A 17,448-nucleotide genomic window follows, 5' to 3' on the forward strand; every position below is an offset into this window, starting at 1 on the left:
GTCATGATTGCAGATAAGAGGAGACTTGAGGAATTGAAGGAGAGCAGTTTTACACAAGTATGTTTGTTCAAAATGTACCTCACGCAAACTAATGGATAAACAATGATCTTACGAATTCTTGAAATACCTACAGTTGTCAACTTTAAAAACAATAGACCTTCAATAGACGGTACACTCTTGAGGATCAATCCCCTTACCGCCAGTTAGCATTCTTTTGGTGATGTTTTGCTGTTTTTGCTGTTGTACATTTTATATGGGATAAGTGCAGAGTAAGAAATCGTTTTTTCGAAAATCGTTCCGGGCGAATTCGTTTTTAATGAGCTGCAAACATTTTAAACTTCGAATACCATTTGTAAAATCAACATTAATATTACGAAGTTCTTAGCCAAACCACGTTATAAAGAAAAAGATATATTTTAATATTCAGATTCATTTTCATAATGCCCAAAATTCTTTACTTGGTAATAGCGTGCAGTTGTTTTTTAGTTTGTATTCGATTTGATATTAGGATGCAGTGACACTATCGGACTACGATGAATGGGGACTTGCCATCCCATGGGAACATTAAAATACATCGACCCTGTTACATCGTAATTGACTTTGTTAACTCTTCATCATTCGCTTTTTGATTATAAAGAATAAGAAATAATATGCGTACTTTTACAAAATATTTAATTCATTTCCATTAAAAGGATGCAACTGTAAAAATTCACACATGAGGCAAGCTTACATGCTTCGTGGTTTATGAGTCAGCAGAAATGAGCGATGATATTATTATGGAGGAGTCTCGTCCACCACCAAACCTTAACCCTACCGTTCAGATCCATGGACCGGAAACCCCAACAGGTAAGAGTATATATCTATATAAACTAGAGTAAATACTGATATAAAAGAGGTACCTCTGAATTAACATAATTTTTAGGATCAGAATTTGGTATAAACATGTGTTTGTTTTCAATTTGTGCCTGATATGTTCTAAACACATGATATATTTCAGATGAAGTGGCAGATGACTTCAGGGACAAAGAATATTGCTACGATTTTTACAATTGTGACGACCACTCGCAAAAAATGAAATTCCAGTTAACGATTATGAAGGCTAAACTCAAGACACTAAAAGTTGAAGTCAAGGAAATGATGCTGGATGATGAAGCACCTGCAATTGAAGTTGAAAAAATAGCAATCGAAGCAGATATAACAGCAATTGAAGCTGATATGGCAGCATTTGAATATAAATCGACAGCTGAGGAAGAGGTATTACAACAGGCGAGGAGACTTTTTCAGGAAGCTTTTCAACAGCTGATTTTAGTCGAAATGATTAAACCAGGAATGGTAACTCCAGCTACTGAAAACTTCTTAGGACAAGCGAAGCAGGTTTTTCAAAAGGCTTTTCAAGAACTGATGCTAGAACAGTCGAGGAAGTTGTATCAAGAAATGAAAACACCAGCTTTTGAAATTGAAACTTCAGCTGTTGAAATTGAAAACCAAGCTTTTGAAATTGAAATTGAAGCCCTTGAAATTGAAGCACCAACTGTCGAAGTGGAAACATTAGCTAATGAATTTGAAATACCAGTTATCGAAGTGGAAACCATAGCTGAAGAATTTGAAATACCAGTTATCGAAGTAGAAACATTAGCTGACAAATTCGAAACACCAGCTATGGAAGTTGAAACACCAGATGTCGAAATAAAAGAGCCGGTTGTCGAATTTGAAAGCCCCGCTGTGGAAGTTGAAACACCGGATGTCGAAATCGAACGCGAAGAACCTGTTGTCCAATTTGGCAAACTGGTTGTCGAGATAGAAGAACCGACTGTCGAGTTTGAAAGACAAAGAGTGGAACTTAGTAAACCGGAAATCGAAATGGAAGGACCGGTTGTCGAATTTGAAACGCCAGATGTCGAAATCGAAGCACCTGCTATCGAATTGGAAACACCAGCTATAGAAATCGAAACACCAGCTATGGAAGTTGAAACACCAGATGTCGAAATAAAAGATCCGGGTGTACAATTTGAAAGACCAGCTGTGGAAGTAGAGATACCGGATGTCGCAATAGAAGAACCGGTTGTCGAAATTGGAACACCAGCAGTGCAAATCGAAATATCAGCTGTGGAAGTTGAAACACCGAATGTCGAAATCGGTGAGCCGGCTGTCGAATTTGAAATACCAGCTATAGAAATCGAAAGACCAGCTGTGGAAGTTGCATCATCGAATGTCGCAATAGAAGAACCGGCTGTCGAATTTGAAACACCAGTTATCGAAATGGAAAAACCAGCTGTGAAAATTGACACACTGGGTTTCAAGATAAAAGAACCGACTGTCGAGTTTGAAAGACAAAGTGTGGAACTTAGTACACCGGATATCGAAATGGAAGGATCAGTTGTCGAATTTGAAACGCCAGATGTCGAAATCGAAGCAGCTGCTGTCAAATTGGAAAAGCCAGCTATAGAAATCGAAAAACCAGCTGTAGAAGTTGAAACACCAAATGTCGAAATAAGAGAGCCGTTTTTCGAATTTGAAAGGCAAGCTGTGGAACTAAAAGCACTGGATGTCGAAATCGAAGCACCTGCTATCGAATTGGAAACACCAGCTATATGCATCGAAAGACCAGCTGTAGAAGTTGAAACACCAAATGTCGCAATAAAAGATCCGGGTGTCGAATTTGAAGTACCAGCTGTGAAAGTTGAAACACCGGATGTCGCAATAGAAGAACCGGTTCTCGAATTTGAAATACCAGCTGTTGAAGTTGAGACACCGGATGTCGGAATAAAAGAACCGGTTTTCAAATTTGAAAGCCCTGTTGTTGAATTTGGAACACCGGATATCGAAATAGAAGAACCGGCTGTCGAATTTAAAACACCAGTTATCGAAATGGAAAAACCAGCTGTGAAAATTGACACACTGGGTGTCGAGATAGAAGAACTGACTGTCAAGTTTGAAAGACAAAGTGTGGAACTTAGTACACCGGATATCGAAATGGAAGGACCAGTTGTTGAATTTGAAACGCCAGATGTCGCAATAGAAGAACCGGTTGTCGAATTGGAAAGCCCTGTTGTTGAATTTGGAACACCGGATATCGAAATAAAAGAACCGGCTATCGAATTTGAAATACCAGCTGTGGAAGTTGAAACAGTGAATGTCGCAATAAGAGAGCCAGTTGTCGAATTTGAAAGGCAAGCTGTGGAACTAGAAGCACTGGATGTCGAAATCGAAGCGCCTGCTGTCGAATTAGAAACACCGAATGTCGAAATAAAGGAACCGGTTGTCGAATTTAAAATGCCAGATATTCAAGTAGAAGAACCGGTTGTCGAATTTGAAAGGCAAGCAGTGGAAGTTGAAGCACCGGGTGTCGAAATAGAGGCACAAATAGAGACACAATTTGAAACACCAACTATGGAAATCGAAAAACAAGCTGTGGTAATTGAAACACCGGATCACGAACTTGAAGAACCGGCTGTCGAATTTGAAATACCAGCTGTGGAAGTTGAAACACCGGATGTCGCAATAAGAGAGCCATTTTTCGAATTTGAAAGGCAAGCTGTGGAACTAAAAGCACTGGATGTCGAAATCGAAGCGCCTGCTGTCGAATTAGAAACACCAAATGTCGAAATAAAGGAACCGGTTGTCGAATTTAAAATGCCAGATATTCAAGTAGAAGAACCGGTTGTCGAATTTGAAAGGCGAGCAGTGGAAGTTGAAGCACCAGATGTCGAAATAGAGGCACAAATAGAGACACAATTTGAAACACCAACTATGGAAATCGAAAAACAAGCTGTGGTAATTGAAACACCGGATCACGAACTTGAAGAACCGGCTGTCGAATTTGAAATACCAGCTGCGGAAGTTGAAACACCGGATGTCGCAATAAGAGAGCCATTTTTCGAATTTGAAAGGCAAGCTGTGGAACTAAAAGCACTGGATGTCGAAATCGAAGCACCTGCTGTCGAATTAGAAAAACCGGATGTCGAAATAAAGGAACCGCTTGTCGAATTTAAAATGCCAGATATCCAAGTAGAAGAACCGGTTGTTGAATTTGAAAGGCAAGCAGTGGAAGTTGAAGCACCGGATGTCGAAATCGAAGCACCAACTATCAAATGCGAAAGGCTAGATGTCGAAATTGAAAGTACAGATATTGATGTGAAAGCACCAATTGTCGAAATCGATGCTCCGGTTGTTGAATTGGAAACACCAACTGTAAAAATCGAAATACCAGCTGTGGAAGTTGAAACGCTAGAATTTGAAAGGCAAGCTGTGGAAGTGGCACCATCTGTCGAAATCGAAGCACCTGCTATCGAATTAGAAACACCGGATGTCGAAATAAAGGAACCGGTCGTAGAATTTAAAACGCCAGATATCCAAGTAGAAGAACCGGTTGTTGAATTTGAAAGGAAAGCAGTGGAAGCTAAAGCACCAGATGTCGAAATCGAAGCACCAACCATCAAATGCGAAAGGCTAGATGTCGAAATCGAAAGTACAGATATTGATGTGAAAGCACCAATTGTCGAGATCAAGGCTCCAGTTGTCGAATTAGTAATACCAGCTGTGGAAGTTGAAACACTGGATGTCGAAATCGAAGCACCTGCTGTCGAATTTGAAACACCAACTATGGAAATCGAAAAACAAGCTGTGGTAATTGAAACACCGGATCACGAACTTGAAGAACCGTCATTGGAAACACCAGCTGTGGAAATCGAAATTCCAGTTCACCAGGTTGAAACATCGGCTATTGAGTTGGAATCACCGGCAGTTCACACCAAAATTCTTTCTGTTAAAATCGAACGAGCCGTCGAAATAGAGGCACCAGTAGTTGAAATCGAAACGCCGGCTGGCTCTGAAGTAGGAGTTAAAGTCAAATCAACAAAGAAATCCCAGGTGACCAAGTTGAAACGTCAAATGTTGAAAGCATTTGAATTCAAGTCATCAACTGCAAACGTTGAAAGTGAAACGTCGGAAGCGATATGGGCAGAGGGTCCGGGCTTGGTGGACTGTTTTATGGGTGATCAGGGCGACTTCCAAGTCTTCACCAAAGATAATGAGCATGATAAACTTACTGTGCGAGTGAACGGACCCAAAGGCAAATCTCGAGTAACTACGTCGTACGGAGCGAAAGGGCCCGTTAACTGTAAATATAACCCAAAAGTAGCTGGAAAGTATATTATAAAAATCAAGTGGGAGGACGAGCATATCAAGGGCAGTCCATTCAAGATAAAAGTCAAGAAATGTCAATTAAACGGGAATAAAGCACCAGCTGTTGAAGTGGAAGTTTCAGAAATGAAACTCGAATCGCCAACTGTTAATAGTGTTAAAGTTGAAGCACCAGCTGTCCAAATTGATGCAGAAATCCTAATTCCAGCCGATGTTGGAATGAAAAATGAAACGGCAGCAGCAGCAGCGATTTCAATGCAAGCAATGGAAGACACCACTACTGCAAAAGTCAAAGTCGAAGACGTGTTTTTTGATGTTGGAGCGGAAGCAGAAAAAATTGAAGAAAGAGCTGTCGAGCATTCGAAGTCAAGTCACCAACTGCATACGTTCAAAGTGAAAAGCCGGACGCGATATGGGCAGATGGTCCAGGCTTGATGGATTGTTTTGTGGGCGACGAGGGTCATTTCAAAGTCTTTAACAGAGCTGCTGGAAACGGTACACTAACCATGCGAGTGAAGGGACCCAAAGGCAAACCACGTAAAGGTAAGTGGAAGGGAGCGAAAGAGACTATTGATTGTAGACACAAACCACAAGTAGCTGGGAAGTACATTATAAAAATCAAGTGGGAGAACGAGCATATCAAGGGCAGTCCATTCAAGATACAAGTTAGAAACCGTCAAGTAATCGAAATCGAAACACCAGCTGATAAAATCCGAAGTACCAGCAATTGAATTCGAATCACCAACTGTTGAAATCAAGGCACCGACTATCGAATTGGAAACATCAGTTATGGAAAGATCAGCTGTTGAAGTTGAAGCACCGACTTTTGAATCGGAAACACCAGCTACTGAACCTGAAGATCCTGAATTCGAAACACCACCTTCTTCGGAAGTAGGGACACCAGCTGCGGAAGAGGGATCGGGGTCCTTTTTCGGCTTCATTCGGCAAGTGATGACCCGCTGGTTTTACTTTTAGATGTTATATCCGGACACGAAAACTGTTTATTAGTCGCATTATTGTGATGTTTCTGATGAATATTTCTGATGGAAATTCTTATTCTCTGTAATATCATAGTTAAGATTCGGCAATCGCAATAGTCAAAGGACAAATAGTTTAAGTGCCTGTTACTCTCTAATGATAAGCACATTGTAAATTTATAAATTGGTGATCACGTCTTAACTTTCGATTTGATATTTAAATTAATTAGACTATTAACTCCTCTATTTCCAATTTCACGTGATCAGCTCCTGAACTATTTCTTAATTTTAACTGCACTTTTAATGTAGATGGTCAAAAATTTGAATGAATTGATAATAACCTTTTAGTATAAACTTATATTGGGTAGATGTTATAATGATTTAATAATACGTGTGTTTATTTTTTCCATGTTATGAATCCAAATCGATGATCCATTTGAGAATAATTTTAGAAATACATATTGCGAGAAATTTCAACCTATAATCGCTAAATGATTTTGTGATAAAGTTCCTAATATATTTCTTCTCATTCAAGAGTAGAGCGATATGACAATACATGGAAACATTAGCGGGCGAATTTGAAAGACCAGTTATCGGAATAGAAACACCTGCAGTAAAATTGGGAACACCAACTATAACAATCGAATCCAGCTGGGGAAATTGAAACACCAGCTGTCGAAATAGAAGAACCAGTTGTCGAATTTGAAACACCAGCTATAGGAATCGAATTTCCAGCTGTGGAAGCTGAAGCACCAGCTGTCGAAATAGAAGAACCAGTTGTCGAATTTGAAACACCAGCTATAGGAATCGAATTACCAGCTGTGGAAGTTGAAGCAACAGATATCGAAATAGATGAACCAGCTGTCGATTTTGTAACGCCAGCAATGGAAATCGAATTTCCAGCTGTGGAAGTTGAAGCACCAGCTGTCGGAATTGAAGAGCCAGCTGTCGAATTTGAAAAATCAGCTATAGGAATCGAATTACCAGCTGTGGAAGTTAAAGTACCAGCTGTCGAAATAGAAGAATCAGCTGTCGAATTTGAAACATCAGCTATAGGAATCAAATTACCAGCTGTGGAAGCTGAAGCACCAGATATCGAAATAGAAAAACCAGCTGTCGAATTTGAAACGCCAGCTATGGAAATCGAATTTCCACCTGTGAAAGTTGAAGCAACAGATATCGAAATAGAAGAACCAGCTGTCGAATTTGAAACATCAGCTATAGGAATCAAATTACCAGCTGTGGAAGTTGAAGCACCAGCTGTCGAAATAGAAGAACCAGCTGTCGAATTTGAAACATCAACTATAAGAATCGAATTACCAGCTGGGGAAATTGAAGCACCAGATATCGAAATAGAAGAACCAGCTGTCGAATTTGAAACGCCAGCTATGAAAATCGAATTACCAGCTGTGGAAGTTGAAGCACCAGATATCGAAATAGATGAACCAGCTGTCGAATTTGAAACGCCAGCTATGGAAATCGAATTACCACCTGTGAAAGTTGAAGCACCAGCTGTCGAAATAGAAGAACCAGCTGTCGAATTTGAAACATCAGCTATAGCCATAGGAATTGAATTACCAGCTGGGGAAGTTGAAGCACCAGATATCGAAATAGAAGAACCAGCTGTCGAATTTGAAACGCCAGCTATGGAAATCGAATTTCCAGTTGTGGAAGTTGAAGCACCAGCTGTCGAAATAAAAGAACAAGCTGTCGAATTTGAAACATCAGCTATAGGAATCGAATTACCAGCTGTGGAAATCGAAAGGCCGGCTGGTGAAATCAAAGGTACAGTTATTGTTTTGAAAGCACCAATTGCCAAAACTAAAGCTCCGGTTGTCGAAGTTGAGACGCCAGCTGTGGAAATCGAAAAACAGTGGCCAGCTGTTGAAATCGAAACGCTGGGAACAATATGGGCAGAGGGTCCGGGCTTGATGGACTGCTTTGTCGGTGATCAGGGTTACTTTCAAATCTTCACCGGAGATGCCGGACAAGGTACACTAAGTGTGCAATTGAAGAAACCCTTAGCCATACCTCGACTAAGAAAGTGGAAGGGAGTAAAAGATAATGTTACTTGTAAACACAACCCAAAAGTACCTGGGAAGTACATAATAAAAATCAAGTGGGACAACAAGCATATCAATGGCAGTCCATTCACAATCAAAGTTAGAAAACGTTCGGCAATTGGAAACGAAATGCCATCCGATGAATATGAATCACCAACTGTTGAAATTAAAGCATCGACTGTCCAATTAGAAACACCAAATCAAAATCCTGAATTCAAAACACCACCCTCCTCTGAAGTTTAGGATCAGGGTCTTCTTCCGGCTTCATTCGGCGAGTTGTTAATTGCGTTCTATACTTTTAGATAGAGTATTATAGACCCACAACAGCACTTTATAATTCTTATTCGCTGTAATAAAATTGTTTTAGCTCAGCTAGTTAGCTAGTTGTAGTGCACGTAACTCAGTAAAAATAAGTACTTTATAAATTAGTAAACATCTGAACTCTTGAATTTATGTTTAAATTTTGACTTTCCACTCCTTTATTTGCAATTTTATCATTTCATTTATTTCCAGTTACACGTTACCAACTTGAAATGTAGATAGTAAAAAAAACTATGAATTATACTATGAATTATGATCAATGATCATGTCATAATGATTTAATAATACGTTTCCTCATTGTCTCCTCTTCATGAATTCCAATCGATGATCCATTTGAAAAATAAAAATGTATAGAGGCATACTACTATACTAGGAGAAATTTCAATCACTAATTGATCTTACGATAACTTTTCTCTACTACAAGATATCAGTTCAACTAACTTTGTTTCAGATACCCCAAGTCCCAACAGGCGATAAATTAAGTTTAAACAGTCAATCTTAGTCTCTAATTTGAAACGCTCAAAAGTTGCAATTTAATTTTCAGATGGTGATAACATTGAGTTTTATCACTCACCCCCTGCCAAGCTCAGTTATCATTAGGTACATTTTACTTAATTATTGCTGCTAATTAACCATATGAAAACAGTTAGCGTCAGTCAGGGGCAATATGGACGACAAATTAATAATAGAGTACGGCTGCACCCTGCACCCTGCACCCTGCACCCTGCACCCTGCACCCTGCACCCTGCACCCTGCACCCTGCAATTAACTCTGAAATATAGGATCAGGGTCTTCTTCCGGCTTCATTCGGAGAGTTGTTAATCTGAAGTTTAGGATCAGGGTCTTCTTCCGGCTTCATTCGGAGAGTTGTTAACTCTGAAATATAGGATCAGGGTCTTCTTCCGGCTTCATTCGGAGAGTTGTTAATCCTCTGAAGCTTAGGATCAGGGTCTTCTTCCGGCTTCATTCGGCGAGTTGTTAATCGCGTTCTTTACTTTTAGATAGAGTATTATAGACCCACAACAGCACTTTATAATTCTTATTCGGTGTAATAAAATAGTTTTAGCTCAGCTAGTTAGCTAGTTGTAGAGCACGTAACTCAGTAAAAATAAGTACTTTATAAATTAGTAAACATCTGAACTCTTGAATTTATGTTTAAATTTTGACTTTCCACTCCTTTATTTGCAATTTTATCATTTCATTTATTTCCAGTTACACGTTACCACCTTGAAATGTAGATAGTAAAAACAACTATGAATTATACTATGAATTATGATCAATGATCATGTCATAATGATTTAATAATACGTTTCCTCATTGTCTCCTCTTCATGAATTCCAATCGATGATCCATTTGAAAAATAAAAATGTATAGAGGCATACTACTATACTAGGAGAAATTTCAATCACTAATTGATCTTACGATAACTTTTCTCTACTACAAGATATCAGTTCAACTAACTTTGTTTCAGATACCCCAAGTCCCAACAGGCCATAAATTAAGTTTAAACAGTCAATCTTAGTCTCTAATTTGAAACGCTCAAAAGTTGCAATTTAATTTTCAGATGGTGATAACATTGAGTTTTATCACTCACCCCTGCCAAGCTCAGTTATCATTAGGTACATTTTACTTAATTATTGCTGCTAATTAACCATATGAAAACAGTTAGCGTCAGTCAGGGGCAATATGGACGACAAATTAATAATAGAGTACGGCTGCACCCTGCACCCTGCACCCTGCACCCTGCACCCTGCACCCTGCACCCTGCACCCTGCACCCTGCACCCTGCACCCTGCACCCTGCACCCTGCACCCTGCACCCTGCACCCTGCACCCTGCACCCTGCACCCTGCACCCTGCACCCTGCACCCTGCACCCTGCACCCTGCACCCTGCACCCTGCACCCTGCACCCTGCACCCTGCACCCTGCACCCTGCACCCTGCACCCTGCACCCTGCACCCTGCACCCTGCACCCTGCACCCTGCACCCTGCACCCTGCACCCTGCACCCTGCACCCTGCACCCTGCACCCTGCACCCTGCACCCTGCACCCTGCACCCTGCACCCTGCACCCTGCACCCTGCACCCTGCACCCTGCACCCTGCACCCTGCACCCTGCACCCTGCACCCTGCACCCTGCACCCTGCACCCTGCACCCTGCACCCTGCACCCTGCACCCTGCACCCTGCACCCTGCACCCTGCACCCTGCACCCTGCACCCTGCACCCTGCACCCTGCACCCTGCACCCTGCACCCTGCACCCTGCACCCTGCACCCTGCACCCTGCACCCTGCACCCTGCACCCTGCACCCTGCACCCTGCACCCTGCACCCTGCACCCTGCACCCTGCACCCTGCACCCTGCACCCTGCACCCTGCACCCTGCACCCTGCACCCTGCACCCTGCACCCTGCACCCTGCACCCTGCACCCCCTGCTATTGACACTGCAGTTGTGGTGGTAAAATGTCAACTTGTTCTCCAAATAATCACTTCAAAAAATGTCGTCGTTTTTTAAAACGATTATCCACTTGAAACGATTCCGTTTGTTTTCATTTGATCCCCGATATCCAAGCAGTCTGTAAATCGAGTTTTAACACTCAAGCCCACTCTGAAAAAAAAATTGCAATTTAATTTTGAGGCTGCAATAAGTAAAAACAAAATGAAACGTTCTTAGTGGGCTGAGAGTGTAAAAAATGTATTTTTAAGCTCAATCCTTGCACCAGAGAGATGCAATGTTGGCCCATTAGGTGGTCTTAGCTTTCTTATTCAGGTATTAAGGTAACCTTAATGGGACCAGGACTCTAGGGTGTGAGACTCTAGGGCGTGAGACACCCCACGCCGTAGAGTCCTGGTTTGTACGGCGCGGCCGTAGAGTTCGGACACCAAGTAGAGTCTCACGCCGTAGAGTCCGGACCCCAGGTACAGTCCGGACCCCGGATAGAGTCCGGACCCAAGGTAGAGTCCGGACCCAAGGTAGAGTGGATACCCCAAAGACAACAATAAAAGAATAAAGCTGTGATGACTACTTTGATCTCCTCTCCCAATGAGAGACGATTAATTGATAACGTGACCCATGGATTTCAATTGAATGAGATACAAATAGGCTAAAAGCTAGAATAAAGTTCACAGTTCACACGATAATTCTTTACATAATATGTGCAGATGTCACTGCTGGCAAAGCTGCATAATGTAATGACATTGTCCCCCCCCCCCCCCCCATTGTACATCTAAATTGACAATCTGTGGAATGTGAACCGTGAGTGAACATCAACAAACTGTAGATGTATTGACAACCAATATTGTTTCTACATGCCCTTGTACTTGTTGAATGATTCCAGATAATAAGATAATAGGAGACTTGAGGTATTGATCAAGAAGGGTTGTTTTACACAAATGTATGTGCTCAAAACTTAGTCCACGCAAGTTAATGGAGAACAATGATCTTACAAATTCCTGAAATACCAACAGAAGATCAATCTCCTCATCTTCAGTTAGAATTTCTTGATAATGTTTTCGATGTAGTACAATCTTAATCTTTTAACTTTGTGATTGATACCTCTGCATTATGATTCTTTTTAAGATTCTTATTAAAATATAGATTGAATAAGAGTTCGGCCAGAAAAATGTGCTCGTTTTCAATTTGTTCCTGATTTGATATGAACACATCATTACATCTCAGCTGAATATGCAGATGTCTTTATGAAACGACACAAAACAGCTAGAACCTTGCTTTTTCACGAGTTTTACGGCCAGTCCCTAAAACTGAAAAACCAGCTGACGATCATGGATGCTAAAACAGCAGCACTTGATGATGAAAAACTCGCAATTGAAGCCAATATAGCAGAAATCGAAGCCGCTATAGCAGCCATCGAAGCTGATTCAGCAGAAATGAGTTGGGATATGAGTATGGAGGCGTCTCTGACATCGCCAGACGTCACTGAGGAACGACAAACCCTGACAGGTATGAGATAAGGTCTATAAAGTAAATACTGATTTAAAAGAGTTAGAATTCTTGTTAGAATTCTAATTAAGAAATTAATTACATAATAAATGTGCAGGCCAGAATTTGCTTCCAATTAATGCAAAATATGATTTTAGCACATAAAACATTTCAGCTGAAGCAGCAGATGTCTTTATGGTACGACTCAAAGCAGCTAAAGTCAAAAAACGACTTCGTCCGAATTTTAAATGCCAGCAAACGATTATGAATGATAAAGTTGAGACCCTAAAAGTTGAAGTTGATGAAATTATGCTAGATGGAGCACCTGCAGCATGTGAAGTTGAAAACAAATCGTCAGCTAATGACTTTTTACAACAGGCGAGGAATTTTTTTCAAGATGCTTTTGAAGAGCTGAAGTCGATTGAAAAAGAAACACCAGCAGTCGAAATTGAATCCCCAGATGTCGAATTGGAAGAACTAGCTGATGAAGGGTTTCTGGACCAAGTGAGGTCGGTTTTTCAAGTTGCTTTTAAAGAACTGATATTAGACAAAAAGAAAACACCAGCAATCGGAATTGAAACAAGAGCAATCGGAATTGCAGCTAACGAATTGGAAACACCAGCAGCTAACGGATTGGAAATACCAGCATTTGAAATTGAAACAAGAGCAGTCGGAATTGAAACACCTGCAGCTAACGGATTGGAAACACCAGCATTTGAAATTGAAACAAGCGCAGTCGGAATTGAAATACCTGCAGCTAACGGATTGGAAACACCAGCATTTGAAATTGAAACAAGAGCAGTCGGAATTGAAATACCTGTAGCTAACGGATTGGAAACACCAGCATTTGAAATTGAAACAAGAGCAGTCGGAATTGAAATACCTGCAGCTAACGGATTGGAAACACCAGCATTTGGAATTGAAACAAGAGCAGTCGGAATTGAAATACCTGCAGCTAACGGATTGGAAACATCACCCATCCAAGTGGAAACTTCAACTGTTCAAATCGAAACTATTTCTGTCGAAATCGAAGCACGAGCTGTTGAATTGGAAACACTAACTATGGAAATTACAGCTCTAGCTGTCGAATTCGAAAAATCGGTTATTGAAGCAAACGATCCAGCTGTTGAAATAGAGGCACCATTAGCCAAAATCGAAACTCTGGTTGTTGAAATCGAAACTCAAGATTTTGAATTCAACAAGCTTTTAGAGACGCCGGTTCTAGAAAAAGAAACACAAGCTGTTGAAATCAAATCACTAGCAGACCAAGTTGAAATGCAAATAGTAGACGTCAAACTTCCAAATTTTGAGGTCGAAACACAAGCAATCGAATTTGAAAATCAGCCATCAGTAATCGAAACTTTAGCTGTGGAAATAAACACATCAGTTGATGAAATCAAACCACCGGCAGTCGAATTGGAAACACCAGCAGTTGAAATCAAAACTCCACCGATCGAATTCAATAAACCAACTATCGAATTCGAAAGACCACTTATCGAAGTGGAAACAATAGCTGTGGAAGTGAAATCCTCAACAGTTAAAATTGAGGCACCGACTGTCAAATTAGAATCACCAGTCAGCGAAATCAAGACACCAGCTGTGGAAAGCGAGTCACCAGCTGTCGATACAAAAACTCTTTCTGTAGGAATCGAAGAACCAACTGTCCAAATAATGGCACCAGCTGTTGAAATCGAAATTGCAGTTGAACAGGTAGAAACAAAAGCTATCGAAATTGAAAAATTAGCTGTGGAAGTTAAAAGACCACCTAACGAAATAAAAACACCAATAATTGTTGAATTCGAAAAGCCAGCCATCGAATTGGAAGCACCAGCTGTTGAAATCAAAGCACCAGCTGTCGAATTGGAAACACTAGCTGTTGAAATCAAAGCACCAGCTGTCGAATTGGAAATGCCAGCTGTTGAAATCAAAGCACCAGCTGTCGAATTGGATACACCAGCTGTTGAAATCAAAACACCAGCTGTCGAATTGGAAATGTCAGCTGTTGAACTCAAAGCACCAGCTGTCGAATTGGAAATGCCAGCTGTTGAAATCAAAGCACCAGCTGTCGAATTGGAAACACCAGCTGCAGTTAAAATCAAAGCACCAGCTGTCGAATTGGAAATGCCAGCTGTTGAACTCAAAGCACCAGCTGTCGAATTGGAAACACCAGCTGCAGTTGAAATCAAAGCACCAGCTGTCGAATTGGAAATGCCAGCTGTTGAACTCAAAGCACCAGCTGTCGAATTGGAAATGGCAGCTGTTGAAATCAAAGCACCAATTGTCGAATTGGAAATGCCAGCTGTTGAAATCAAAGCACCAGCTGTTGAACTTGAAACACCAGCCGTAAAAGTGGAGTCACCAGCTCCTGAAATCAGAACAACAGCCTTCAAACAAAAGACTTCTGCACGATTCTTAAAGTTGTTTCGACCAGCCGCCAAGGTTGAAATGCCAGCTAATGAACATGAGAAACCATTTCAAATCGAAGGACCAGCTGACCAGGTTGAAACGCCAGCCATCGAAATCGGAATTCCAGATGTTGAACTGAAAACACCGGCTGTCGAAGTGGAACCTTCAACTCCCGAAATCAAATCAACAGCTGCCAAAAGAAAATCATTTGCACGAATTTTACGATTGTTTCGACCAGCTGCCAAAATTGAAATTTTAGCTGACGAAGATGAAACATCTGCTGCTGAAATTAAAGCAACAGCAGTTGAATTTGAATCACCAACTGTTGACTCTGAAGCACCAGTCCAAATAGAAACATCTGCTAAAGAAATTTCAGTGGATCAGGTTAAAACGCCAAATTTCGAAACCGAGAAACCGGTTGTAGAACTCAATGAACCTGCCGTCGAAGTGGAGCCTTCAGCTCCTGAAATCAACAATACACCTGACAAAAGAAAGGATTTGTCGAGATTTTTAAAATTTTATCGACCTGCCGCAACAGTTGAAATTGTAGCTAACGAACATGAAACACCTGTCCAAATTGATACTCCAGATGTTGAACTTGAAACACCAGCCGTCGAATTGGAGTCACCAGCTTCCGAAATCAAAACAACAGTTGTTAAAAGAAAAACTTCGTCGCGATTTTTACGATTGTTCCGACCTACCACCAAAGTTGAAATTGTAGCTGACGAACCAGTTGTTGAAGTGGAAACAATAACTGCCGGAGTAGAACTGGAAGCATCAACTGTCAAATTAGTTGATCAAGTAACAACACCAGCTGATGAAATGAAAGCATCGAATGTTGAAATGTTGAATGTTGAAAATGTTGATAACGAAACATCAGCAATTGAATTAAAAACATCACATGTCGAAGAAGACAGAATGGCTTTGGAAATAGAGAGAATAGGGAATTTTTTCACGCTACTATCACTACTACTTTTATTAGTTGTAGTAGTTTATGGTTTGAGATTTTAATCCTGGGTCAATTGCACGATATTGTAAATTTTGTGAATATATGTGAAATGTTATCAATATTTTTTTAAATAAATGGCGAAAGTTACATTTTTTAATTGGTATGTGTCAGAAATAAAAAATATTAATGGCAAATCAATTTTTCTTATACTTTTTTTTATAATTTTTTATTAAAATTCGGTAAAAATTCCTTGACAGCTTTTTAAAATTCGTACAGTTCGGCACCTTTTAAAAGTTCGTACAGTGCGTACTGACCAACTATGCTCTTGAGGATCAGTCCCCTCATCAACAGTTAAAATTTCTTGATACTTTGATAATTTTTTCGATGTTGTAAAATTTATATGGGACGATTGCTGAGTAAAACATCATTTTCTTGAAAAAAACACTCAAAGCATTTTTTTTATGAGCTACGAAAATTCGAAAGTCACTATACCAGCTGTTATACATTGTACAATAAATATTCTAATAGCTAATATTACCAGCTGTTATACATTGTACAATCAATATTCTAATAGCTTATAATATTACCGCAGATCGGTTGGTTTCTAACTGCCCCTTAATCGTTTCACTTTGTGATTGACACATCATGTCTAATAAAATTAGACATGCGATGTGCGTACTCCTTGGTACTCTTACAAAATAATCTATTTAATTTTTCTTACAAGAATACAACTGTAAAAAGTTATAAACCATCGAAACTGATGGTGACAGTTCGTGGATAAATAAGGCTGGTTTTTCTATCGGCGCTGCTACTTAAAATAATCTCGACTCAGTTAACAACCCGGTTCCATTCCACACAAAAACTTTCACCAGCCAGAACCCTTCACAACTGACCTCGTCAAGCCACATTCTTGAACCCATCTGCAGCAGAGCAATTCCATCGCGATTCCAACCTATTTCGACCTGTGGAACACTGTGTAATTCATAAATCACTATATCATTCATTTCCTCCTCAGTCCTATGGACACTACGTACTAGTCTAATTCTGCTTAACAATTAAAGCCAACAATTTTAGGGCTCAAACAACTTATCCACAAATTGTTTATTCCAAAGCCTGAGTCAATAGACATGAGCGAGGATTTCGTCGCGTAGAAAAGGCGAAAATAGAGGAGTCTCCGTTATCCCCAAACCTTAACCACGCCTTTAAGAATCATGAACCAGAAACCCCGGCAGGTATGAGGTCCATCTAGGTATTTTAAATCGGTCGATGGTAAGTGTTTAATTGATCATTTTGTGGCAGTAGAGACAGGAGCCGCAAGTCGATTGGTTATTAAGCATTACTATTGGATACGTGTTGGGCGCTCAGAATTAAATTGACTATAATAGTATAATGCGGCCGTTTCGATTGGGCGAGTTCATGCTTTTGCGCCGTTTAAACTTTTGCATCGTTTATAATACTTTTGCAATTCAACTGCGATAATGAAGTTCCGGCCGTAGGCACGGGTTACACTAATAAAGTAAATAATGATTATAAAGTAAATAATGAAATGTAAATAATGAAAAAGTCAATAATGAGAAAGTAAATAATGATAGAGTAAATAATGATTAGAGAATGTTATACAAAATGTGCTTGTTTTCAATTTGTGCCTAAT

The 17,448-nt window shown here is 40.3% G+C and overlaps 3 protein-coding genes across 3 annotated transcripts in view; 2 read left to right on the top strand and 1 right to left on the bottom strand.

The window, feature by feature from the left end:
- The window catches only part of LOC134824618 (calcineurin subunit B type 1-like), a 132,166-nt gene that overhangs the window by 71,576 nt on the left and 43,142 nt on the right, over positions 1–17,448 (bottom strand). The window lies entirely within an intron of this gene.
- On the top strand, positions 6,700–8,776 carry LOC134824614 (neuroblast differentiation-associated protein AHNAK-like). Its single transcript, XM_063836541.1, has one exon. The coding sequence runs from the start codon at positions 7,004–7,006 to the stop codon at positions 8,423–8,425; it is 1,422 nt and encodes a 473-aa protein (XP_063692611.1). The 5' UTR covers positions 6,700–7,003; the 3' UTR covers positions 8,426–8,776.
- On the top strand, positions 12,006–16,232 carry LOC134824611 (protein AHNAK2-like). The gene is made up of 2 exons (XM_063836537.1): positions 12,006–12,463; positions 12,618–16,232. Exons 1-2 carry the CDS (start codon positions 12,202–12,204, stop codon positions 15,857–15,859), a joined length of 3,504 nt encoding a protein of 1,167 aa, XP_063692607.1. The 5' UTR covers positions 12,006–12,201; the 3' UTR covers positions 15,860–16,232.

Source organism: Bolinopsis microptera, chromosome 12, assembly GCF_026151205.1.
Source record: "Bolinopsis microptera isolate Bmic1 chromosome 12, MBARI_Bmic_1.0, whole genome shotgun sequence".
NCBI lineage: Eukaryota > Metazoa > Ctenophora > Tentaculata > Lobata > Bolinopsidae > Bolinopsis > Bolinopsis microptera.

Excerpts from the sequence above, each read along its gene's own strand:
- LOC134824614 (XM_063836541.1), top strand. The coding sequence starts at position 7,004 with ATGGAAATCGAATTTCCAGCTGTGGAAGTTGAAGCACCAGCTGTCGGA.
- LOC134824611 (XM_063836537.1), top strand. The coding sequence starts at position 12,202 with ATGAAACGACACAAAACAGCTAGAACCTTGCTTTTTCACGAGTTTTAC. Across the intron at positions 12,464-12,617 it reads GGAACGACAAACCCTGACAG|CTGAAGCAGCAGATGTCTTT; the intron begins GTATGAGATAAG and ends AAAACATTTCAG.